The following is a 27,978-nucleotide window of genomic DNA, read 5'->3' as shown; positions in this document are numbered from 1 at the left end:
TGAGAAAGATGCGAGAAACTAGATAAATAGAGTAAAAGAAATGAGCGAGAATCTAGTAGGAAAAAAGATGAACAATAGAAGATAAGATTAAAATAAAATGGTCCTAAAATTAAGCTATCTTTTGTTTTTCTATAATAAACAATGATAATTGAATACTCGTCACTGATAAGTGATACTACATCCACTTAATGAAGTATGTAATTGTAATTAATATTTGTCTTCTCTAGTAAGGAAAAATCAAAGAAAGCTTTCACTCCTTGAGAGTATTAAAAAGTATCCTCAATGAAAATTTTTTTATTAAAATTATTTAACGAGACTACTATATTGTGTTTAGCTGCTCGTAGTGGTCAAATATTTGATAGTTCGAAAAAATCTGTGGAAAAACGATATTTTGGCTGTGGAATTTCATTCGATTACTTGAAAATTTTGAAAAGTTTTCATTTTTTTGATCACGAATAAAACCGGAAAGTGTATCGAAAACCGTCCGATTTGAATCCGATGGTGATGATGGAAATGGTGTGATTGGTTGAATTGAAATCAGCGTCAGAAGAACGCAAAAAAGGGAAGAAATTGAAGAGAGAGAGAGAAAAAAAAAATGAAAGCTTTGAATAAACAAAGAGATGAGTTGAAGGTGGAATCCACCAGTCCCGCCATTTGAGGTATCTCTTTTATTCACTGCTTCAGTTTAACCCTGTGTTCGGTCTCTCTGATAAACGCGACCCAACAAAACAATTCAAAGAAATGAATGCATAATTGGATCATTATTCAATTATTCATGGAACAGTGGATGTGAATTTGAGATGGGATTTTCTTTACCTTTTTCCCCCTTTTCCACTTGATTTTTTTATTCTGTTTTGTTAATTGAATAAATGGGGTTGCTGTAATTACAAGGGCGTGTGGAAGCCGAATAGAGTTCAAAGCAAAGCCGGCTCTTCTTCTTCTGGCTCTTCATTTTCACTGTACAAACTCAGTTAATCTATCTCACACGAAACCTTTAGTTTTTCCTTAACGACCCTCGCCCTCTTCTCTTCTCTTCTCTTCAACATCCTTTATTCGTATTTCTATACTGTTTTGATTCTTCTACTTTCTCTTTCTCTCTGTTTGTTTCTTCGTTTTTTTCACCTACCCGATCGGGGGAACCTTCTGGGGGACTGAAAATTTTTAGGAACGGACAGATTTGGACTGACCTTTGATGTGATTTCTTTGTTTTTCGTGGTAATTGGATTGGATTTTGAGTTTTTGATCGAGTCTGGCGGCGTTTAAGATCAATTCTTCCGTTTGTTATTGTGTTTTTGGGGAGTAAAAGGATTTTGAGGATTGGGTTTTTGATTTGAGGATATGGGTTGTTTTCCTTGTTTCGATTCGAGGGAAGAGGAGAAGTTGAATCCTGAAAAGGAAAGCGATGATGGTAAGCAAGACCATCCAATGGTTCCACCGAACATTGCCAAATTGCCTTCTGGTGAGTTTCTCTCTTCTCTCTTGTTCTTGATCTGGATTGTCTCTGCTGAAAAATCCGTGTGTTCTTGATCTAAGTTTAAACGATTCTTCATTGTTGTTCCTTTACTTGCTTCTTGTTAGTCTATGAAAGGTTTTGATTCGATGGAAAAAATTTTGTGGAGCTACTATTAGTGGACCCCAGTAGATTTTCTTAAATTTGATAGACTTGTGTTCTTTTCATTTGAGGAATCATGGTGAATTCTGTAGTATGATTTATCTAACTGATGGGTTTGTAATAGGGATCAGAGTCGCAATCAATTACTTGATAGGTCACCAAATCTGGCAATTGTGTTCATCCATTTTTTTGTATTCTGCATCAATCATGTTTGTATGCTAGTCAATAGGGTTTTCCAGTATTAGATTCTTCCACTTTTCGATAGTGGCTTCATGATCTTTTCTGCAAATGGAGTTTAATACTCCAAATCTCTTTCCCTAATTTTTCGGAGGTCAGATCCTAAAATTTAGATTGGTAGGAGGGCTGCATGCTTCAAATGGATCTGTTACTTAATTGCTCCGATGATATGTTTTGCTTCCAGGAATAGACAAACTTAGATCGAAAAGTAATGGAGGTTCCAAAAGGGAACAGCAGATTCCAAAGGATACGCCTCTTGTCAACATTTCTGCTCAAACATTCACTTTTCGGGAACTTGCAATTGCGACGAAGAATTTTAGACCAGAGTGTTTTATTGGGGAAGGAGGATTTGGACGTGTATACAAAGGGCGGCTCGAAAGCACAGGCCAGGTTGTGTGTCTATATTTTAAGACATCAAATATATACTGTTACAGGCATGAGCATACAAATTTCAATTATATGTTAGACTTGGATATTCTTGTTTGCTCTTTCCCCAAAGTAAATTCAGATTATCTTATGCTGGGAAAATAGTTTGGAATTGACCTTTTACTTGAAGGGAAAGGAGACATGAGAATTAGTCTTCATGATCTGCAAGATACATATCCATTAAGGACTTGTAAGGAGGATGAAATTAATATCAATTATCTATTTGAAGAAATGATGAGTCATCTAGAACTTATATTATGTTAGCTAGTTATTGTTGTCAAAAACAAAATATTGTTTCTTTTAAGTAGCTTAGAAGTTCCTTAGGCCAGAAAAATAGTTTGGAGTTGATTTATTACTTGTAGCAGAAAGGAGGAATCAGATTGTTAAGAACGAATTTAAGTCTTCCAGACTTGCACAACTCGTATCCATGCAGAACTACTATCTAAAATCGACATGTCTTGTCACACATATATATTCATATATGTATAAATTGTAGGACTTTAACTTGAAAATTTTACCTTCTTAAACTGGCACCAAAGATCATGATAGGGATCTACATCCCATCTGAAATAATTATACAATTTTCCTGCCATATTAAATGTTCTCAGGAGTTCGGATTTTTAAATTTTTTATTTTTATTTTTAGTTTAATATTTTATATAAATTGCTAATGGCCATTTTCCTCTCATATTTTGGCATTCAAGCTGAAGGTATTAGTATTATTTTATTTTATTTTAGTTTTTATATTTTTTATAATAAGATTGAAGCTATAAGCATTTAATTAGGTTATATTGTACTATTTTATGCCCTGAAGCTATTACACTTGATTAACTTCCAAGGGAAAATTGATGTGGCCAAGATGAATTGTGGTACTATTTTAACTGAATTTAATGACATAAATTTAAGGACCAATAGATTTATAGATGTATATGTCTGAGAACTGAATAATTCCTTTACGATATTATTTTATACACTATCTACTGAACTGTGGATTGATCTTCCAATAATTATAGGCGGCTTTAGTTACGTCCAAAAATTAGTCTTGATCTTTGTGCATTGGGAGGGAATCAGAATTAACTTTTGAGCAATCTTCCTCTTTCAATGGAAATTTCTGATCTGTATATTTTGCTGCAGATTGTTGCTGTAAAACAGTTGGATAGGAATGGTCTTCAAGGCAACAGAGAATTTCTTGTGGAAGTTCTCATGCTTAGCCTTCTACATCATCCAAATTTGGTGAATCTGATTGGTTACTGTGCTGATGGAGATCAACGGCTTCTTGTGTATGAGTTCATGCCTTTGGGATCATTGGAAGATCATCTTCATGGTAACATTTCTCCTGAGCCACATGTGAATAAAAATTCAATATATGTATTATCTTGTTAGAAGTCCTTTGTTCGTCACACCCTACAATTTAGCACGAAATTTGAATTTAGATCTAATGTTTTGATTGTAAGCCACTCTTAGCTCCCACTTGCACTTTTGTCATTCCACACTATATTTCCACTTTTCTTGTTAATTTAAGATTAGATATAGCCTAGAACATACTTTGAGAAAGGTTGAGACAGAATTTTTATGAATTTGTTAGCCTGATGTGGGCTCTTGGAGAAAGCATACCTCGTTACTATTAGGTTACCTTTTAGATCTACTATTCCTAACTTATACCAAATGGCAGCTAGATTTCTATTGCCCTAAAGCTGTTATTCAAAGACCATTCTATCTGATGAAAGAGCATGCTAGATGGACCAAAGGACTGTTTTTGGAGATGGGGTTGAAGTAACCAAAGTGAAGTCTCATGTTATGCGCTGAAATAAGTTTTTCTGGATCAACATTACTTGTTTGTGCTGAAATAACAAGTCTCATGTTATGAACTGACATGAGTTTTATGTGGAAATCAAAGAATACTGTTGAAATCAAAACAAACCTTTTCTTTTTAGTTTTTGGAAGTAATTTTCATCTAAATACGAGATAAATTTCCAGGTAATCTATGACTACATAGAAAAGAGGACCTCTTGTTGACTTATTTACTGTCTGTTGTTCATAATCTCCCCCTTGCGACATTCTTGAAGTTATTGAGCTTCTTGGAAAGGGGTGAAGGGAGGTCCATGTCTCGGGAACTTTATCTTGCATGTGGTTATGTGATTTTTAAGGAAAAAATTCCTTGTTATTTCCAATGTTATCCATTTTTATGAATTTTGTAAGCTTGTCTATTTGGCCATATCATCAGTGTTGTTACAATGTGAAATTATACATGTGTTGGAATTTGAGAGATGTGTGTTGTGATAACTTGCTAGTCTAGTTTATGAACAAAATGTAGTAAATCTGTCATATCAATCTTTTCATTTAATTGTTTCGTGCAGCCACTTAGAAATATGCTTGAGAGGAGTGTTGTTATATGCTTGATCATATTAATTCCATTTACTTAATAGATAATAGGAATAAGGAAGAACATGAATAAAAATTGTAGCAAGTTAATAAAATTTCTAATATTGTCTTTTTACTAAAGTTGTTTTAGAATCAGAATCTAAATGTAGAGGACTATCATGGCATTGTTTACTAATGTTTAGAATCAGAATCAAAGTTGATAGAAAAAGGTAACAAAAGGTGAGAAAAAATGGTAGTGGTACCCTCTAAAATGGGAGAATTGGAATGACATTCCTTATCCTCCCAAAAAGAATGAACCAATAGAAATATTTTATTTTTAGCTTAGGGCTTACCAATTGGGAATCGTGCTTTATACTTTGTCAGGTTTTTACCTTCTTATAAAGATCTCTTTCTAAAGATCTCTATAATTATTACTTTATATATGCATGTATACTGCCAATGGGAATGGGATTCTGCTGGATTTTGAGAGAATTTCTTGTTCTCCCTTGTAATTTTCTCCATGAAGAATGTTACTTTACTTCCAAAGCAAACTTTAAGTACTTTTAGCTTATGTCATTGTATCTTGATGATGATTTTTTTCTTCTTACTCAGAAATTCCACCTGAGAAGGAACCCCTAGATTGGAACACAAGAATGAAAATAGCTGCTGGTGCAGCCAGGGGTTTAGAGTACTTGCATGACAAGGCCAACCCTCCAGTTATTTATAGAGACTTCAAATCTTCCAATATATTACTTGATGAGGGATACCATCCAAAGCTTTCTGATTTTGGCCTTGCAAAGCTTGGCCCTGTTGGAGATAAATCTCACGTTTCCACCAGGGTCATGGGAACTTATGGTTACTGTGCTCCCGAATACGCCATGACTGGACAATTAACTGTCAAGTCTGATGTTTATAGTTTCGGTGTTGTCTTCTTAGAGTTGATTACTGGACGGAGAGCCATTGATAGCACCCGACCCCAAGGAGAACAGAACCTTGTCACATGGGTAAGATGTATATGCTATTTTTTTCAGCAGCTTCAATCATGTTTTGTTGCGTGCTAATTATAATTGGTCTTGTTTTATACAATGCAGGCGCGCCCATTTTTTAACGATCGCAGAAGATTCTCAAAATTGGCTGATCCACAGTTGCAGGGGCGGTATCCCATGCGAGGTCTTTACCAGGCTTTAGCTGTGGCATCCATGTGTACTCAAGAACAGGCTGCAGCCCGCCCGCTCATTGGAGATGTGGTTACTGCCCTGTCTTATTTAGCAAATCAATCCTACGATCCAAGTTCTCCTTCAGGTACTGCTGCTGCTGCTCAGAGAGCTTCCGGTGATCGGGATGAAAGACGGAACAGAGACGAGAAAGGTGGAGGGGTGGTAAAGAATGAAGAAGGGGGGGCATCTGGACGAAGGTGGCCATTAGATGGTCCCGAGAAGGATGACTCCCCAAGGGAGACTGCTAGGATTTTGAATAGGGATTTAGACAGAGAGCGTGCAGTCGCTGAGGCCAAGATGTGGGGAGAGAATTGGCGTGAAAAAAGACGACAGAGTACACAAGGCAGTTTTGATGGCTCTAATGGATAAGTAAATGCAATTAGAAGAAGAGATGCAAAAGGAATGATCACCTCTGTTACCAGTCCGTCTCCTTCTTTCCTGCACTATGTTTGATCACTCGAGTAAGAACAAAGAAGTTCCGATGTTAGGAGGGCTTATTCAAGCTTCTAAGTCGTTGCTTGTAGGCTGCTACTCCGTGTCATTTTGAGCAGCAAAGCAATTGATGTAGGGGTTGGGTTGATCCTTAAAGGGACTTTGATCGACACTTTTTCTCAACTTTGTTCAGTTAAAAATTTCCTCTTTTATGAATTCCCTTACCTACACATGAGGAAGAAGAAGAAAAGAAGAAGAAGAAGAAAAGGCAAGCATGGTGGAGGAGAATGTAGAGAGAGATAGACTCAGAAGGAAAAGAAAAAAGAATTGAAAACCTCAGGCTTGGCATTTTTGATTTGCTTATGTCCTGTATGATGAACTTGGTAGTACAACCAAAGAGATACAAAACTGTTTCAATCAGCCAATTTTGCTATTTTCTTCTTCCCATAAACCACAAGCTGGTGTTCTTTTTTTTCCCCCTCAAATTTCATACCAATGCACCTAACTTACTTTCACTTAGCTTCTTTACATATACAATAAAACTGAAACAACAAATTCAGCCTAAATACTAATCTAGGAGTGGGGAGGGGGATGAAGAATGATATAGGGAATGGGGAACGGGGAGTGGGGAAGCCATCCCCGACCTTGTTCCGTCCCATGAACATCTCTAGTCATACGCATCAAAAGACATGTTGAAGAACTCATAACGAATGCAGGAACATCTGAGGGGTTAACCTATTGCAACTCCTTCAAACAATGGTTTAAGTATATTCAATTCAACAAGCACCTTTTGGTCATCTCCTCATGACATTCATCACTTGAGTTTGGTTTCGTTTGTTCGTTAGTCTTGGTGTTCAACATTTTTCTTTCGACTTATAATTCTACTTTCCATCTTTCTCACCATATACCAATGTAACGAAGGTCACAAAGAAGAAAAATGACCGTCGATTTGATACTACCGAAATTTAGTCGTGTTGAACAATAATTTTATTTATGATCATATAGCAATATAACAAGGAAGATGAGAGAGCTTCCTACCTCTCCTAATTCTCACATAGAATACTGAAATGATGGATTCAAATATCCTACCAAATAAGATAATTCGCTATATAACTCACCAATACACATAATTAATTATCCCTCACTCACGCTCACGCTCACACACTCTTTCTTTTCTCTTACATGCATAAGCCTTTGTAATTACCATTGACCTATCACTATCAGTTTGTTAGACAAATATTAGTTCTTTTGGCATGTTGTGCAATGTTGATATGGCTTAATGAAAGCAATTGAAATGTGCCTTGTCACCCAACTCAATTCTGTATATATACTTCTTTCATCAACATGATTAATCTTCATTTAAACAACAATTTTAATCCCAAAACTTTCAAACGATTTGGTCTTTAAACTTTCTAAATTATTAATTTAATCCTTAAACTTTCAAAGTTTTTAAATTTGTAGATCTATTATACACAAAATTGAAATTAGTTTCCTATTTCATCAAACATAAAATTCAACATTAGATACTTTGGTACAACATAACATAGAATTATGCAAAAACATGTATGTAAAGAGTCAAAATTCATAAACTAAATTTATAATTTGAACTTGATAAACAAACATGAAGGAGAAAAGAAGTGAGAAAACAATAGGATGTAATTAATTATAATAGTAATAGATAAAAGTTGGAGGAAAGGAGAGAGAAAAGCCATCTTTTGGGTGATTGATGATGATGTATCAATCATCATCTTCTTCTTGTTGCTGTTGTGTTCACTCCCAATTGTATATAGAAATGAAAATATACACAAATTGATTATTATTGCTTTTGTCACAGTTGATTGTCTTCTTCTTCAGTTTCCTTCTTTATTATTATGACTTCCTTAATTTGTGCATCATTTCCGTTGGGCTTCATAGCATAAACCTCAGAAATTGCTATGCTTTTTACTACTACTTGTTCTGGCAGTTTCTCCTCCATTATCTTCCTCTTTCTATAAATTGCATATACCACCATTTGAAGCAATCCCAATATGAACCCTAACACATTTGGAATCTGTTCGCAATAATTTTTTTTGTTAATTTAATAATTTTGAAAGTACATAGACCCAAAGAACGATATATTCAATAAAATAAGGTAAATATTTTACTTACAGCAATGCATATGTCGTTCAAGAAAAGGCCATAAGCAAACCACATGATGGCACTCAATGTAAGGAAGAATGAGAGTGTAAATGGCATAAACTCAACACTCTTTGTTGCCATCACTTGTCTCTGCAATCAAAGTTATGTCAATGATATCCACTTATTATTTGGGGAAGAAAATAAAAATTTTGGGCTTCTTTCTTTTAAAATTTCGAGTTTGGTTTTAATTTTAATCTCTAAGTTTCTAAGTTTCAAAATGTTACAATTTCGTTGTTGAAATCTAATTTCGTTTCAATTTAGTTCTTAGGTTTCAAAATCTACATTTTTAAATTTGAATTTTCATTAAATACTCAATTTATATCTTTACTGGTAATGTCAATTAGTTAATTTAAAAGAATTATAATTAATTAAGTTTCGCTATTTTCTGTTATTATTAAAATTAAATTTAATATCTCACTTTATAATTATTTTAAATTAATCAATAGACATTAATGTCAAAGATTGAAAGTGTGAATTTAGTGAAAATAGAGATAAAAAATGTAAATCTTGAAACTTAAGAAACCAAATTGAAATAAAACTCAAATCTTAATGGTAAAACTATAATATTTTGAAACTTAAGGACTAAATCGAAGCCAAACTCTAAACTTGAGAACTAAAGTATAAAATTTTGAAACCTATGACTAAATAGAAACTAAACTCAAAACTTAAGAACCAAAAAGTATTTTTTATAAATTTACTCTACATTAACAAAAAAGACCAAAGTTGTATTGTTTTACAAATACCTTTCTCGATTTTGTGTTTAATTGTCTTTTTAATTTTTAATTTTGTATCGAATAGATTCTTGACAAATTTTAGATTTTTTGAAAATCATTTGATTTATTAGATATAAATTGTAATAGAAGTTAAATTCATAACAACTTCAATTCTAACTAATTCTAATTTGAAATATATACAAAACTTGAAAGTTCAATTTGTATTTTAGCCTAGGTAATTAGACAAAAAAAAGTTACTTAATCAAGTAATAGAGAAGGAATTGCTTAATTATTAATGCAATTATTGCGATCATGGGATAATTTTTGAAACCATAACTCCAAATAGATGAGTAGATACAATAATTTACAGGTTCCTTTAATTTAAACAAAAGGGACTTTTTTTAGGAGAATGGAGAAACTTTATAGTACTAGCATCATTTATATTTTCAACTATATGAGTATTAGATTTAGAATTATGAGATAATATAGTAAGGATCCGTATTATATAAAAAATTTCTATAATAATGGAAAGAAAATGAAATAAATACTCACCAAAATGCTTAAAGGAGCTGCAAAAACAGAGACAGAAACAGCAACACAAATCCAACCCATAACATCAACACGATTTGAAGGTTTGGAAATGAAGTGAATGGCCACAAGGATCAATCCAAAAAGTCCCATGTTCATCACAGCAAAGATTCTTATAGTCAACATCTGCCCCAAAGAAAAGAAAATAATAATAATCATCGAATGTATTTTCACGATTAATAATAATTTAACATGGTATTAAAAGAGGAGATTTTTGTTTTAAAATGATCTTGTAATAATGTATATTTTTTCCCTAGTTAATATGAAGACGAGAGAGAATGTTAAGAATATAAAGACTAACCCTGTCTGGGTTGGCAGCGAATATGATGAAAACGATGAAATAGGCAAACTCAACGATGCAGCCAAAGGAGTTGATGGTGATGAGAAGAAAAGTGTTGGTTTTGAGGAAGGCATAGTAGAGCCAAAGGGCGGAGCTGAAGAGCGCCACTAGATACGGTAGGGCGTGGAAGCCCTCCGTGGACTTCTTTTTCCATATTCGGTAAAATGTCGGTCTGAGAAGAGAATGGAAAAAAGATTTCAATTCAACCATTTAATGCCCTTATTTTTCTTTATTTTCTCGTTGCTTGTAGGAATGCTGAACTATTAGATGTATGAAAGAGACACTAAAAAAAAAAAATAAAAAATACATATACTTTCAATAATATATTTTATTGTATTTAATTCTACAAATGCCCTTTTAGTGAGAAATTCCCATGATGAGTGTGTCGGCAAATTTATTAGAGGCTGTTTGGGTGCTAACATGAGATGATATATCCCCACATCCTATATCATCTCAGTGTTTGAAGATTCATTATTCTATCTCACTGATTTTAATTGTTTGTGGACCCATTTTCAGAACGTGTTTCGTATTTCACCATCATTTTTCTTCCGTGTATACTATACCATCTCAGTGCTTGAATATACTCGATTGTTTATATTCGATCAAAACTCTCCAGACATTAGAACTTCTCACATCTTATATCATCTTAGCATCTCAAACAATTCTTTATTGTTAAAAGAGAACGGAAATTGAGAAGTGGAGATTGGGATAAGAGGAGAGAGAAACTTACAAAGGAGCTAAGTAGACAAAGAAGGAAACGATGTTACCTGCAACGGAAAATTTTCAAGTTAGTTGAGAAACCATTAATGCATGTGACAAGCCTCACTAATTAATTAATTAATTAATGCTTTTTTTTTTAAAAAAAAAATTGTTTAGTTTGATTCTCATTTTTACAACCATTAACTTAAATAAATAAAAACAATAATAGTTATTATATAATTAGAAGAAATACAGTCCCACCAAGGGTATATTTTTCTCTTTGATAACACGATAACAAAGAAAATAGATTTTTGGGTTTGTTTTTGTAAGATTTGATTTTAAGAATTATTATCAAAAGGGTCTTCAAAGAAAGTCACGGGAAGAGACCATTTCTTGAATGGGATACATTCATTATCTTATTTAGCTGATATTAAACGGTGATTATTATTTAGATCATATTTTTTAATTCAAGCAGACAAATAGTTATAATATTTTGGTAAAAAATTATTATTCAAATTCACCCTTATTTAACAAAAGATATTAAATAAGGAAAATATTCAAAGTAGTTGCATTTATCTTTGTGCAGTCCAGATAATTGTCAAATAAAAAACTGTCATGTGATAATTTTTTATGATAATTTTTTTTAAAAAAATTCTTTGTACATAAATGAAAGGAGCATGAAATTAGGTGCAACGGAATAAAACGAGGTTGGAGATTCATACTAGGTTGGGGTAAAGGAAAAAAAATGTGAATGGGTTAATGATTACCAAGAATGCCAAATGTGAAAACTAAGAGATGAGGAGTGTGAAAAATGGCCATTTTTTCTGCCTTGAAAGCTTGTTGTTGTAATTGTTGTGTGAAGGAGAGGTTGGCTGGGCAAGAAACCCTAACCTCTCTCTCTCTCTCTCTCTCCTCTGTTTCTTGCCTTATCTCTCCTTTGCCCTCTCTCAAAACAGAAGATGATGATATTGAGAAGAAGCATTTGGAGATATTTGATTTATATAGAATGAAAAGTGATTGTATAGAAAGAGAGAGAGAAAAGTTGAATACAGGTGGAGAATTGGTAGGTAAGTTACCACAAAATCATGCATCCAACCCATATGTGCACCTTTGCTTACTCCCACACATCTCTTACGAACTCTTCTTTTTTTTTTTTTTTTTTTTTTTTTTTTTTTTTTTTTTTTTTTTTTAGTTTTACGAAATTATTGAATGAGACTATCACAATAGACGTGCATTTAGTAATCAATTTTGTTTGTAATATAATACGAAAAAAAAATATCAATTTATATACTTAAATTTTGAAAGTAAAATCTACCGTCAGTAGTTGTATCAATTTAAACCTTTAATCTTTTATAAGTGAATCAAATTTACTCATTTATTAATAATTTTGTTTTTAAACTTTGAATGCTCAACTTCTATACATGTGTAACACTTCTTTAAATAACTATATAGAAACGTTGGATTTAAATAGTTAAAAATGAATTTTAAAAAAATTAAATTTTAGTGGTTTTTCATTTCATCGTTTTCTTCTATTTTTCTATATTTATTTAGAAAATAGTTGCCATAATTTTTCTTGTTACTTTGATGTGATTCTTTTAAGTGAATAATTTTATTACGTGAGTTTGAGATTATTTTAAACGGAATGAAGTTAACGTAACTATATAAATTATTAATAAAGTGTCTAATTTGATTCATTTATAAAAGTTAGAATTTAAATTGATATAATTATTGGAAGTTTTAATTGATACAATCCAAAGTTTAAGAAAAATATGATTTTTTTAGAAAAGAAAATACATATACAAGACATCTATAATTTATGAAAACAATTACATTTTGCCCAACTCTATAACATTTGAGTGTCAAGAAACTTATATGATATTAAATTCTAGATAGGTGTCCACCATGAAGTGATTCCATGATCTCTTAGTCTTAGTCTTATGCTATTAGATTCAGTTGTACATATTATTTCATATTCAGCTGTTATTTTGATAGTAGTTGATTTGCCCATTTTTTATGTTCCTACTACTAGGCCAATCCATGATGGTTAGTTAATTATTTATTTTTGTAATATATATACTATAATTTTAACTTTATTAATTTTCTGATTTTCAGCTAAAATAATGCCTTAAAAATGTGACTCACAGGTTATTCTAAGAACTCAACTCAATTTTTTTTTCTTTTTACTAAATTTGTAATATATATCAATTTTAAAAATAAAATATAGAGATTAAAATAGTATTTAAACTTTAAGTTTATGTTAAATTGTGCTAGCTAGGTAAACCTTAATAAAAGAGTACGACCTAGATGTAATTTCTTTAAAATATTTTTGGAATTTTAATAAAAACAATTAAAATTAAGATGAATTGCAACTAAAAGGTAAATCGCTATAAACCAAGCTGAAGCTATAATACTTCACATACATTGCTCTCAAGATATGTATCTGTATTATTTTAATTTATTTTATTGAGAAAAAGATGTGTCTGTCATTTAATAATAGGTTTTCTAGATGTTAAATTTATTTTTGTCACATATGATGACATCATAAATTTCGATTTAATTTATACATTATAATCTGTAACTTCTAATTTGAGTAATGCATGCGGAATTTTGATTTTAAAATTTAGCAATGTGTCACATATTTATCGAGTTTTTATCAATTATGATATGAGGATTTACTAAAACAATTAAATAATTTAATAATAAAATAAACAGCCACTAATAAAGTGTCAGTTTGATTATTTCTACCTTCTATTGAAATTCTTTCTTACAATTGTTGTGAAGATTTTATCGAAATTATAAGAATTGAATTGTACCAAATTTATAATTTAACCTTAACAAATATTATCTCTTTTGATGTTAGAGTAGAGGTTTAAATTTCATTCCTCATTTATATTGTACTAAAAAAACTATATAAAATTTTGTTTACATATTGACATTTCTATCGATATTTTCGCATTTCAATTATATCGAAAAAAGAATCATGAAACATAAAAATAAGCAACAAAATGTCACTTGCGTAAATATAATATAAATAATAAATATTTTTTAAAAAAAGATAAATAATAGATATTTTAACTTGTATAGAGAACACACCAAGTTTCTTTATTAATTTAAATATTATTTTCAAATATATTCATCAACATCGACAATTTTCATAAAATTAAGATATTGACATTTCTATCGACGCCAATATTTTAATCTTTGGATGAGACTGGATTGTGGTAAAAGTTTTCTTCTACTTCCATATGTATGAAATATGGGGAAAAAAAAGTATAATAGGATAGGAAAATTCGAATACACCTCTTAGACCCTAACACGTCTCTATATCAATTGAGTCAGGCTCGTTTTGACAAAATGTGGTTTACTTTTTTTTTCTTTTCCAATTGTGAAAATGAAGTTTATCTACCAAACAACATTAATTGACTAATTATTTACCACGTCCCTGAAATTTTAATTAATTACTTGATGACCACTTTTTCCATTTGTACTGATCAATTAATATTTTGAGTTGTCAATTGTATGCCCAAAAGGAAACTAAATATTAATTGCAATGTTCTTGAAAGTTACAGACGTATTAGCTTCTTATGGACCATCTTTTATATATATTTTTTATAATGGTGATGGTAAATCTAGCCTAATGAAGACAAAATTGAAAAATTTAACAGCTAAAATGGTAATTTTAAAAAAGGTTAAACAAAAGTGATTGCTGTAATTAAAAAATAATAATTCAACCACGATGAGAGTATTACGATTTATTGAAAAACTTCTAATACTGATAGTATTAAAAAACTTCTATTATTAAAATAGTGATGACGTGACACATAATAAAGAGATAGTATGAAAAATTATTCATATATGATATAATTATAGTGTAGAAAATTTTCTCGAATATGAAAAGTTTCCATATTCTCAATTTTTATTATGTGCTACATCAACGTGATTTTAAAATATAGTGGGATTTATTGACATTAATGTTCAAATAATATTTATGAACACAAATTTATAGCGTGAATAGATAAAAAGTATAGTACTATTATAAATTTTTTTCAATTTATTATGCCTTTTATATTAGTTTATCTGTTACACTGGACAAAGTAATAGCTAATTTTTTTTTTTTTTTTTTTTGAAAATACAACTTATTTGTCTTCCTTAATTTTTTTTTTTTTTTTTAATATGTTAGGGAAAGAAAAGTATTTGTATACAAACATGATTTTGAAAATTATAAATAATAAAATTGTTGTGAAACAGAACTAATTATTATTTTTGGTGACATTCCAGTAAAGGTTCGAAGAGATAGTGTCACCTAAGCGTAATTAATGATAAAATTTTGATAAGTTATTAATATTATTTTGATAATTTATAGGTGTGGCAATTAAATCTCTTGAACAAAATATTGATAATATAAAAACTTTAGGTTAGTTGAGTTATTTTTTATATTGATAAATATTTATAATGTAGAGACTTACATCGTCTAACAAATATGTTGTAGGTGTTCGTTCAGCCCACTTGTTACACAAGCAAAACTTTATTTTAGACTTGTGTTTCGTGAGCCCAATTGGGGTTAATTTTTTAGATTGACCTATCTTGAAAGTCCTAGATTTTTTTTTTATATTTATATTATTATTATTATTATTATTATTATTATTATTATTTATGTGATATGGGGATGACCTAAGGAAAAAGAGAGTGAAAAAGAAGTAGAAAATCGGAGAGAAAAACAACAGTTTAGTTTTTCAGCGGCAACTTTCACAAGGTTGTTGATTGTTGGAGTTTGAACCGTTGGATCGTGCTGAAATTTGGTTAGCCTATTTAAGACACATAGGATCTCGTTTTGAAACGTTGAATCGTTGTTTGGAGCTCTAATTTGTCCATAATCGCTGTCGAACATAATCTGTAAAACTAGTTGATTTTCATTCATTTTATCTCTCAAGTATTCATCTTTATGTATGAAAGTATTGGTGGATAGTGAAACTTTGTATGACTGATTTGGGTTTTTTTCCCTCAATTTTATCTTAACAAGAGAAGTTGACAGGGATGGACTTCTCACAAGTCCCGTGGTTTTTTCTTCACATCGAAGAGGTTTTTCACATATAATTTGTGTGTGCTCTCTGCTTTTAGTCTTCCGGAATTTTGTGGTTTATTACTATACATTGTTGGTTGATTGCTTGATGATTATTTAGTGATTTATTTGTGGTGTTTTGGAGAAAAATTATTTGGTTGATTATTTTTTAGGAGATCCTAGTGGGTTGTTATTATTTGGGTCCTATCAATTGATATCAGAGTAGGTTTTAATTTAACCATTGTTATGGAGTCTACTAGTAACGGTGGAGGTAATTCAATGATAAAATTGACATCAACCAATTATTGCATCTGGAGACCGATGATGGAGGATTTGTTATATTGCGAAGATTTTTTTTGATCCAATTGAAACAACCACAAAAGCATATGACACAATTTCTAAACCTGCAAAACCAGAGAGCATGGAAGAAAAAGATTGGGGAAAGTTAAAGAGAAAAAATTTGGCGATAGTCAATAGGTTGATATTAGCATTTTCAACCATGTGTCTAAGGAGACCAACCCATATGAGTTGTGGAAGAAATTGGAAGGTCTTTATGAAAGGAAGACCGCACATAATAAAACTTCTTTTATCAAGCAACTTGTTAATTTGAAATTGAAGGGCGATAAGTCTATTTCTAACCATTTGAGTGAATTTTAGGATATTATTAATAAGCTAACTACTATGAAGATTGATTTTGATGATGAATTGCAGGCTTTGTTCTTATTGAGTTATTTGCTGGACAGTTGGGAAATCTTGGTTGTGATTAATAGTAACTCTGCTCCAGAAGGTGTTTTGTCTTTGGATGTTATCAAACAAAACATGTTCAATGAAGATATAAGATGAAAGGAGATAGGGGAGGATAATTCACATGCTCTTGCTACTGAGAATCGTGAAAGAAACAAGAGTAAGAGGCCTACACCATGGTAACTCAAGAGGGACATCCAAGTCTAGAGACAAAGAGACTAGGACATGTCATTACTGTAACAAGCCTGGCCATATAAAAAAGTTTTGCTATCTTTGGAAGAAAGAACAAAGTAAGAAGCAAGACTCACAAAAAGAGGAAGATGATAAAAATACTAGAGCAATTATTTCTCAGAGTGATAAGGTTTTCACCTTAATTTGTGCAACCAGTGAGTGTTATCATGTAGAGAGTTCAAACACAGAGTGGGTGGTAGATTCAGGTGCTTTATACCATTGTGTTCCCAGAAGAGAGTATTTAATGAACTATCAATCTGATGATTTTGGTAGTGTGAATATGGGAAACGAGAACTCAACTAGCATAGTTGGGTTAGGTGATATCCATGTGAAGACAAGTATTGGGTGCATGCTTACATTAAAGAATGTGCGTCGTATTCCGAATTTACGCCTTAACTTGTCATCTGCAAATATCCTTGATCAAGAAGGATTTCGACATACCTTTTGTGATGATAAATGGAAATTGTCTAAGGGTTAAATAATCATTGCTTGAGATGAGTTGTTTTGCTCCTTGTATAAAAAACACTTAAGCATATGTTCTTCTGAGTTGAATGCAATAGAAGAAAAGAATTCTCCAAATTTGTGGCATCAAAGGTTAGTGCATATGAGTGATAAAAGGATTAAATTGTTGGCAGGTAAATCTCTCTGTTGGTAAAACAGTTTCACTTGACCCTTGTGATCATTGCTTGGTAGGTAAGCAACATAGAATTTCCTTTTTTTGGGAAGTCCACTAGAAGGTAAGGAAAAATGGAGTTAATACATTCTGATATTTGTGGATCTATTAAGGTGGAGTCACTTGGTGGCAATAAATATATATATATATTTTTTATCATTTTTATTGATGATGCTACTCGAAGAACTTGGGTGTATATTTTAAAAACAAAAAGTCAAGTGTCCGAGATTTTTAGGAAGTTTTATGTCATGGTAGAAAGGGAGATCGAAAGAAAATTGAAGTGTCTTCGATCTGATAATGATGGTGAGTATACTTTGAATGAGTTCAAGTATTATTGTTCACAACATGGCATTAGACATGAGAAGATAGAGCCTGATACATCACAACCAGTGGAGTTGCCGAAAGAATAAACATAACCATTGTGGAGAAGGTGAGGTGTATGCTTAGAATGTCTGATCTTCCTAAGACATTTTGGGGTGAAGCAGTGTAATGTGTCATATATTTGATTAATCGATCTCCATCAACTTCTCTTGGTCTAGATATTCCAGAAAGAGCATGGAAGGGACATGATCCCACTTATTTGCATCTCAGAGTCTTTAGCAGCAAGACATACATGCATGTGCCTAAAGAACATAAGTCAAAGCTTGATTCGAAGACCAATCCATGTGTTTTTTATGGGTATAGAGATGAAGAGTATGGTTATAGGCTCTACGATCCAGAAAAGAAAAAGGTAGTGAGAAGTAGAGATATAGTATTCTTTGAGCATGAGAAGGACACAGATCTTCTTAGTACAAGATACACTTCTACTTCAGAGTTATGTTTTGGTACTACTAATGATTCTACTTCTACCTATTTTATTTTTCAGTCGAAAAATGAGAATGTTGATGATGTACATGATGATGTTGATGCGATATAACCTAATGATAATGTACCATATCATGTTGATGATGATGATCTTGACGAGTCTTCATCTGATGAAGAAATTCATGAGAAAGATGCATATGAGGAAATGATTCATAGAGAAGTTTATGAGCAGACGGAGCAACCTATTCCCCAAGTGGAGAATACTTAGGCTCGAAAGTCCAATAGAGTGCGTAAACCTTCAACAAGGTATCCAAGCTCAGAGTTCATTCTAGTTAATGAAGATGGAGAGCCAAAGAACTATTAAGAGGTCTTGTTTCATGATGAAAAAAACCAGTGGCTCGATGCAATGAAGAAAGAGATAAATTCCCTAGAAAAGAATGGAACTTATGAGTTAGTACAACCTCCAAAGGGCAAGAAAGTATTGAAAAACAAATGAGTTTTCAAGTACAAGAAGGATGGTGAGAAGATAGTGAGGTACAAAGCTATATCAGTGGTTAAGAGATGCAACCAGAAAAAGGGCGTTGACTTTGATGAGATCTTCTCTTCAGTGGTCAAAATGACATCTATCAGAATAGTGTTGGGATTAGCAGTAAGTCTTGAGCAACTTGATGTAAAAACTGTTTTTTTACATGGTGACTTGCATGAAGAGATCTACATGGAGCAACCTAAAGGATTTGAAGAAAAAGAGAAAGATAAATTTGTTTGCAAGTTGAAGAAGAGTCTTTATGGGCTTAGACAGGTACCAAGGCAGTATTACAAGATATTTTTTTCGTTTATGATAAGCGATGATTGTAAACGAACTACAACTGATTCTTTTGTGTATTTTAGAAAGTTTCTTATAGGCAACTTCATTGTTCTTTTTTTATATGTAGATGATATGTTGATAGTTGGACAAGATATAGATATGATTCAAAATTTGAAAAATATTTGTCCAAGTCATTTGATATGAAATATTTGGGTCCTACAAAGCAAATCTTAGGTATGAGAGATTGCTCGTGTCAGGAAAGGTAGGAAATTGTGGTTATCCCAGGAGAAGTATATTAAAGGAGTGTTGGAAAGGTTCAATATGAAACATGCTAAGCCTTTTAGTATACCACTAGCAACTCACTTTAAGCTAAGTAAGAGAGCTTACCTTACAACAGAGAGAGAAAGAAGTTATGTCATCCATTTATTACTTTTCTGTTGTTGCTTCTTCGATGTATGCTATGGTGTGTACTAGACCTGATATTAGACTCACTAGGAAGAATTGAAATGGATCTTCAAATACTTAGGAGACACCTCCAAATTAAGTTTGTGTTATAGAGGTGGCAAACCTATGCTTGAAGGCTATATTGATGCATACATGACATGTGATCTTGATAACAGAAAGCTACCTCAGGTTATGTGTTTATATTTTTAAGGGGAGCCATCTCACAACAATCCAAGCTACAAAAATGCATAGCATTATCCATAACTGAGGCAGAGTATATTACAACAGTAGAAGCAAGAAAGGGGATGTTATGGTTTAAAAGATTCATTCAAGAGTTGAGTTTGAAGCAAGGTGAGTGTGTAATATTTTGTAATAGTCAGAGTGCTATGGATTTAAGCAAGAATTCAATGTATCATGCTCATATTAAACACATTGACATTAGTATCCCTGGCTATGAGATGTAATTTAAAAGAAGAGATTGAATCTGAAGAAAGTCTACACCGACAAAAATAGTGCAGATAAATTAATTAAGGTAGTTTCCGGAAGCAAGCTTGAGCTTTGTAGTAAGATTGTGGGATAAGGTTCAAGTGATCATGGATGTGATTGAGTCTTTCCCGTGTTAGATTAGAGGGGGAGATCGTTTCGGGTGTCCAGCCCATTTGTTGCACAAGCAAGACTTTATTTTAGACTTGTATTTTGTGAGTCCAATTAAGGCTAATTTTTTAGATTAGCTCATCTTGAAAGTCCTAGGTTTTTTTTATGTGATATGAGGATGATCTAAGGAAAAAGAGAGTGAAAAAGAAGCAAAAAATTGGAGAGAAAAACAATAGTTCGATTTTTCAGTGACAGCTTTCACAAAATTTTCGATTATTCGAAGTTTGAACCATTGGATGGTGCTGAAATTTGGTTAGCCTATTTGGGACATATAGTGTCTCGTTTTAAACGGTGGGATCGTTGTTTGGAGCTCTGATTTGTCTGTAATAACTGTTGAACAGAATTTGTAAAACTGGTTGATTTTCATTCCTTTTATCTCCCAAGTATTTATCTTTTATGTATGAAAGTATTGGTGGATAGTGAACCTTTGTATGATTGATAAAAAAATCAATTTTATTATAATAAGAGAAGTTGACAAGAGTGAGCTCCTCATAAGTCTCATGGTTTTTACTCTTCACATCGAAGGAATTTTTCACGTATAATTCGAGTTTGCTCTTTGCTTTTAGTGTTCCAGAATTTTGTGATTTATTGTTGTCCATTGTTGGTTGATTGCTTGGTGATTTATTTGTGGTGTTTTGGAGAACAATTATTTGATTGATTTTTATGGAGGAGATCCTAGTAAGTTGCTATATTGTTTGGATCCTATAAATTAAAATAAAAATTGTTTTAAAGCCTAATATCACTAGCTACTTGTACAAAAACATATATAATAAGTATTTTAGTACTTTTTAAAAGTATACTTTTAAATTTCAATGTTAAGAAAGGTAGTAGGTGCATTAATTTTTCTTAAACCATACTTTTACCAATAAAATAAATCGCCAACTTGAATATTGCTCTACTTGTTAAAGATATTGTATTTTCGAATTAAAAGAAAAAAAGAAAAAAAAGCTAAGTTAGAAATTAAAATTATCTCTGTTAAAAAATCCTTCAATTTATAACTTTTTTTTTTTCCCAACATATATATGTTGAATAACTTAAGAGACACGTGTATATATGTGCAAGTAATAGTATAGTGCTATCAACACTGCACCATTAGCCAAATTTCTATGGAAGTTTCATTTCTATTTTTATCTCTACGCTTTCATATTTATTATGGTCCTTTAATTTTGATAGAAAACTTTGAGGATTTTAACAAAATAAATTTGAATCATTAAAAAAACTAACAAACAACAACACATACATAACACTACTCGACCACTTGGTCATGTTGACATCTACTCACCAAAAAAAAAAAAAAAAAAAAGGAAAAAACGCATGTCTAATCAACTTTCTATTAAACAATTTATGAATAATTAATAGTCATAATTAAATTTATTTTCAATGCATAGTCTAGAGAGATTAAAGTATAAATAATTTAGTTACGCCAATATGACATTAACTCAACGATAACTAATAGGGATATCCCTTTTCTTGAGTTAAGATAGTTCAATTCATAATTAACATCTATTGTACTATTACTACTATCAATAATAATAACTATTATAGGTAATTTTGGACAAAACAACACAATCTGACACCTTGGGCGAAATTTAGAGAAAATCAATCAAACAAGAAAGATATGAGATTAGGACAAAATCACATCTAAAAACCCAGATGGACCTAGAAAGGAGAGGGAGGCCCAAATCCCCCCACATCTCGGTGATTCATAGGTTGGCCAAAGTTGACCCTAATTTAACACTAACTAAAACAAAATCTTTATAAATATATCATTATAACGAGTCAATGATGAAATCTTAAAGTTTCACCATCATTTCACTCTCTAACTATCAAAGTGTGTGTCATGAACAGTATCAGTGTGCAAATTTTTTTTTCTTCAACGGGCTATATTTTTTTCCTTCTAAACAAGTTTACTATTTAACCATATGAAGTTTAGGTGAAATTTTTGTTTGCGGAATTTTTTCTAATCAATAATGTTATTTATCGCACTGAAAATTAAAAAATAGATAAATTAAGTTGATATGAACGGAAGAGTATCAAAGACGAAAGGTATAATTTAACCTACGAAAAGATAATAATAGGAAAATTGGATGGTGTGTAACGACTTTTTTTTATGTGTTGATTGATAAAACCCAATCGCACAAGGGAAGCCAAAAAGAAAAAGAAAAATAAATAAATAAATGTGTTTTATGTTAATAAGCCAAAGCAACCAATCTCACACCATTACTAGAAACCGCCATATGTCCACGTCAGCCCTACTTGTTATATCACAATAACCAACCATCTCTCACGAGGTATGAAATTTTTTAGAACTATCGTAGGACCAATATTATTTCCATAAAACTTTTAGATTAGGGTATTAAATAGGTTCCTAAATTTTATCAATCTTCAAATATGTTCTTGAATTTTTAGTGTGAATCCTTAATTAAACTTTTGATTTTATAACTAATTAAGTTCTTCATCTTTTAGTTTATATCTAATACATCTTTAACATATTTGATATACTTTAAAATTTGTATACTTATTAGATATAAATTCAACGTTTAATGTCTTATTACACACCAAATTAAATTTTATGTCTAACAAAATTGTTGATTTTAAAAAAGAAGATGTCTATTGGATACATAAAATTGAAAAGTCATATATTTATTTAACATTTGTAAAGTTTAGGGGCCTAGTAAAAAATTTGAAATAAGCTTAGAGACATGTTAAATACTTTTTTAAAGACTAGAAACCTATTTGACAAAAACTTAAAAGTTTAAGAATTGAACTTATAATACCTTTCTATCTATTATCTATAATAATGCCACCAACGTAATTTTATCTCAATTGTAAATCGATATGCACTCTCTTTCTGAAAGTCAAAAGTTTGATCTTCCATCTCTGGTATAGTTAGTGTACTAAAAAAAAGATATTGTCTACCAAGCTACCATTGTCTTTAAGAATGATGTGGATTCCAAAAAAACATACCTATTACTTCTAGAATTTTTCTTGAGACCCGCAATAATATATATAGATATACGGTTGTATTTTTAAAAAAAAAAAAATTGGTGCAAGAGGATTTTTTTTAATAATTTTTTTGGTACAATTGGAGGCAATTAAGAGATTCGTCTCGTGGTTTCTAACACACTTGTATGCTAATTGAACTATACTTATGAGTAAAGTTTCCATTTAGTTTATAGATTTTGAGACATTACACTTTCACTCCTATGTTTTAAGTTTAACTAGTTTTTATTTGGCCTCTAATTTCCAGAAATTATATTTCTCCCTGAATTTTGAATTTAGTTTCAATTTTGATCTATATTCCACAATTTTACAATTTTACTCCTGAATTTTAATTAATGCTCATTTTTAATCATTTATGTTTATTTTTCTATTAATTAATGAAATAAACTAATTGTCATCAATTTTTCATTGTACTATTACCAAAGCGAGCATAGCACAAATGATATATGAATGTGCCAACGATCAAGAGATCTATGATTCAAATCTCATACCTCCTATTGTACAGAAACAATCCATCACACTATTAAAATTAATTAAAAAAATTTCATATCATAATTATTTAAAATTAATCAATGAAATGTGGGCACTATTAAAATTAATTTAAAATAAATTCATTACAAAAAAAAGTTTAAAAGTAAGTATATTTTAAAATTTAGAGACCAAATGAAAACTAAACTCAAAAAACAAGATTAAAAATATATCATTATGAAACTGGAGAGAACAAATAAAAACTAAACTTATATACTTCAAAGATAAAAATGTTTCATTTTAAAATGAAAACTATACTCTAAACTTTAAAATACCAAACAAGAGAAATATATACATAAAAACCACAACTTTTAATGCATTTTTTTAAAAAGTTAGAGAGAAATTAAGGGAGGCCATTGTATCTTTCCTTCTTTCTCCACTCTGCCCTTTTGTGTGTGTAAGCAAAACAAAGAAAGGTTGCACACTAACCTCACAATTCTGTTTTTCAATTTGTTTGAGACTGTTTTTTCTTTTTTTCTCCTCAAAGCATTCAAGGAAAAAAAAAACTAATTAATAAAAAGGGTTTCGTGTGGTGCAAATATGTACAAACTTTTTGCTTAATTTTTTTGCAGTTACAACAACGAAGTAATGGACAAAAACAATGATGAAATCATAATTTCTCTCTCTCTCTACAAATAAAGAAAAGTCTATGGTGGACATTATCTTGCATTTCTCTATTCTTTTTTGTTTGTTTTTGCCATTTCATGTGCATATAAAAGAACTTAGTAAGGGTTTTAATTTAGGGTTTTCCTTTAATATTATTTCTAATCTCTCATTTATATTATGAGTTATGAAAACGTTAACTTGTGGAACATTTTTGCTTTCTATGTTTAATTGCAAAAAATGGGGATTTCCTTTTTCTTGATAAAAACGTTGTTTTGTTGGTAATGGGAAGAATACATAACTCTAAAACTCTTTATGGATCCTTTTCTTTCCAGCTAATAGTTTTGCCAGATGGGTTATCCTTTATGAGACAGAAGAAAAGGGTCCCTTGTAAGAGATTTATTATTACTTAATTAACTATATATTTGAGTGAAATTAATAATTGATAAAATTGTAGTAAAGTTGTTCAAAATTAGATAGGATGTACGTTGAAGATTCATATTAGAAAAATGGAGAGATTTTATAATCTTTACAGAATACATGGAGTACTCATTATATTATCGAGTTTGTAAAATCCAAACAGATCTTTGGTCTAAAAAATAAATATATTGCGATTCGAGCTAAGAATTGGGAACTCGAAAGATATATATATATATATATATTTAAAAAAGATAGGATAAAGATCAATAGGTTCATTGGAACATCTCCATTAGGTGGACATTTTTGTAGCACCCTCATCATCTCCACTTCATTAATATAATTAATAAGTCCAAGGAAGTGACGGACAACAACAAAAAAAGGGCTAGAGGTAAGCCCAACAAAGAAGAAAAACCAACATTAAACAAAAGCATTTGGATTTAAAGCAATAGTAGATAATTTGTATCCAACGAAAAACTTTGATCGACTTGACCAGCAGCTTGCAAGAGTGCACACATCGTATCATAAGTTGATGACACTAGCTTGTTTATCATTGAAAGTTCTATTATTTTGCTCAAGCCATATAGTCCAGAGGGTGGCCACCAAAGTATTGAAGATGATAACATTCTTCTTGGAGGATTGGTTGATAGAACATAGATCTTTGCAAAGAGAGTGAATATAGTAATTTCTATTTGACCATCTCAATTGTCTATCCATTTTATCCCAAACTTCGAAGTTATTCTATAGAAGATGAATAAATGTTCCATGGTTTCACCATGAGCTTTACAAAGAGAGCACCGGCTTGGGTTGAGATAAGAATTTGATATCTCCAAGGTGTTAATGCATTCTTGAGCAAAAGTCCAAACAAAGAATTTGCATCTTTTTGGGATTTTGGATTTCTACAGGTTGTTGTAGATAATCGATTCAAAAGGGGGTTCATCCCGAGAGGGGAAGTAGATAGCTCTTTTTGTTGTTAAAATCTTGAATGAGCCATCATTTTCAAGTTTCCAAAAGGGTTGATCCATTCTATGTCTCTTTTCCGTAATATTGTCCTAGAAAGCAGGGGAAAGTCGGTTTACCTCCTAATGGAGCTCCAAGGTAACTAATGGGCAGAAAATGATTGTAAATGCCTCATTTGAAAGCAACTTCCTCATCCCGGCTACTATCTACATTAATGGCGGAAATAGTTTATGTTAAGATCAGAAGCAACTTCAAACATTCGTATAGCATTCTGCAGATTGGCAGATATTCATCCTTGTCCTCCACAAAGAGCAATATATCATTAGCAAAAAGAAGGTGAATCAGATTACAATCATTATAAAAGCAACACCTTTAACCAATTTTTGTTGTTCAAGGTTTTGAAATAACCTGCTTAGGTAATCCATAGCAATCACGAATAGGACATGAGACACAGGATCACCTTGACGAATACCCCTATTAGCTGTAATGGGTCTACATAGTTTGCCATTGATGAGAATTGAATATTGAACATTTGAGATACAAGCGTAAATCCACCTTCTCCATTTGACCGGGTAGTTCTTTTTTAAAAACGTGTAATCAATGAACTTCCAACTAATCTTGTCGAAAGCCTTTTCCACATCATGTTTCATCGCAAAGGCTTTCACTTTTTTAACACGCCAAAATTGATGGCCTCATTTGCCATGAGGTAGCATCAGTGATCTGTCTCCCTATAACAAAAGCCATTTGATTACCAAATATAGTACATGAAAGCGTTTTCTTCAATCTCTTCGCTAGAGTTTTTGTAAGTAGCTTGTATAAAGAGGTGGTGAGGCTGATAAGCCTATAATCAGTGGGTTTAATGCACTTCTCCTTTTTAACAATAAGGAAAATGTAGGTTTAATTTACGTTTTTGTTCACCACATTACCTCTAAAAAAATCATGGAACACTTCCAATATTGCTAGCTTAAAGGTTTTCCAAGATCGTTTAAAGAATTCCATGGTGAAACCATCGGACCCAAGGGCCTTGTTGCAATTAAAAGAACACAAGACAAATAGAAAATCAGCTTTGGTGAATGGCGCACAAAGCATCTCTTGGTTTGATTTGTTAATAGGCTACCAATCAAGATTTTCAATGAATCATGATTATCTGCTTTTATCAATGTAAATGTTGTTGAAGTGATTAATAATGATCCTATCAATATAGTCATTTGTATTGCAGCTGATCCATTTTCATCTAGAATTTTGAATATTAAACTTCGTTGTTGTCTAGCAATACAAACTTTATGGGAAAAAGTCATACTTTCATCCTTTTCATGAAGCCACAATTTCTTATATCTCTGAGCCCAATATTGGGCTCATGAGAGTTTATGAACCTAACTCAGATGGCCAAACAGAATACAAACAATCAGCAGAAATAAATCAAAAGCAGTAAAGAACACCAAGATATATAGTGGTTCGACCAGTTTGGTCTACATCCACTTTGAGAACCAGCTTGAATTAATTTATTAATGAGTAATAAAAGAATTTTACAAATTACAGATAATCAACGAAATCACCAATTTGTAATTTTTGTATCCACTGATATCGAGAGATCCGCACACAACGTCGCCTCTGATAACTGAGAACAACCCGCTGCAAAGAACAACCCAAAAATAGTGTGATATCGCCTCTAACCGACGAATCACGCGCAGGCCCGCGCGTATCCCTCATTGCTGCCACTCCACGCAAGATCAGCTTGAACCCACACCCTCGCCATCGACCTCGCTCGCCGGATGAAAGTCAATCTCTTCAGACACCCACGCCATCTAAACCGACTGCCTCTCGATCAGCTCAACCCAGACGGCTGCAGTGCTATCTCTTGCTTTAGGCGGCTCATGGTCTCTTTCAGCTCCAAGGCGCAGCGGCTTTAACTTCACAGCCCAAAAAAAAAACTTAAGCGGCTGCTCCCTCTTTTTTAAAAACCACTTAAAAACTTGTTATTTTCTACAAATCTCCCTCATAACAAGAATATTTAAGTGCCAAGCTGATTCTCCAATCTTCCTATCATCCAGATTTAATATTCAACCTATCTAATAGGTATTTGAACCTATGGGCTGGAAGAACCTTGGTTAACATATCTGACAAATTCTCAATTGTATGAACCTTGACCAGTTTAACATCTTTCTAGGCCACAACTTCTTTGGTAAAATGAAATTTGACATTGATATGCTTAGATCGTTCGTGATGAGATGGATTCTTCGCAAGATGAATA

The 27,978-nt window shown here is 31.8% G+C and overlaps 2 protein-coding genes across 3 annotated transcripts; one reads left to right on the top strand and one right to left on the bottom strand.

Moving 5' to 3' along the window:
* The first annotated feature begins 486 nt into the window (after positions 1-486).
* Positions 487-6,735, top strand: PBS1 (Protein kinase superfamily protein). 2 transcript variants are annotated; one of them, XM_039018452.2, is made up of 5 exons: positions 487-1,459; positions 2,034-2,239; positions 3,409-3,598; positions 5,248-5,639; positions 5,727-6,735. In XM_039018452.2, the coding sequence occupies exons 1-5, from the start codon at positions 1,339-1,341 to the stop codon at positions 6,219-6,221; spliced, it is 1,404 nt and encodes a 467-aa protein (XP_038874380.1). In that variant the 5' UTR covers positions 487-1,338; the 3' UTR covers positions 6,222-6,735. The 2 variants fall into 2 exon arrangements, with proteins under 2 accessions (XP_038874380.1, XP_090164376.1); XM_090308250.1 differs by lacking the exon at positions 2,034-2,239 and having other exon boundaries at positions 871-1,459.
* A 1,187-nt stretch (positions 6,736-7,922) lies between these two features.
* Positions 7,923-11,764, bottom strand: SAG29 (senescence-associated gene 29). Its single transcript, XM_039019870.2, has 6 exons — positions 11,570-11,764; positions 10,834-10,870; positions 10,065-10,275; positions 9,728-9,889; positions 8,433-8,552; positions 7,923-8,334 (listed from the first exon to the last, which is right to left on the bottom strand). Exons 1-6 carry the CDS (start codon positions 11,619-11,621, stop codon positions 8,113-8,115), a joined length of 804 nt encoding a protein of 267 aa, XP_038875798.2. The 5' UTR covers positions 11,622-11,764; the 3' UTR covers positions 7,923-8,112.
* Between the last annotated feature and the right edge of the window lie 16,214 nt (positions 11,765-27,978).

The sequence above is a fragment of the Benincasa hispida genome, chromosome 12 (genome assembly GCF_027475165.1).
Source record: "Benincasa hispida cultivar pf3 chromosome 12, pf3_genome.v1.1, whole genome shotgun sequence".
In the NCBI taxonomy this organism is placed as follows: domain Eukaryota; kingdom Viridiplantae; phylum Streptophyta; class Magnoliopsida; order Cucurbitales; family Cucurbitaceae; genus Benincasa; species Benincasa hispida.
Note: the sequence above shows the minus strand (reverse complement) of the source record. Positions and strands in the feature narration are given on the sequence as shown.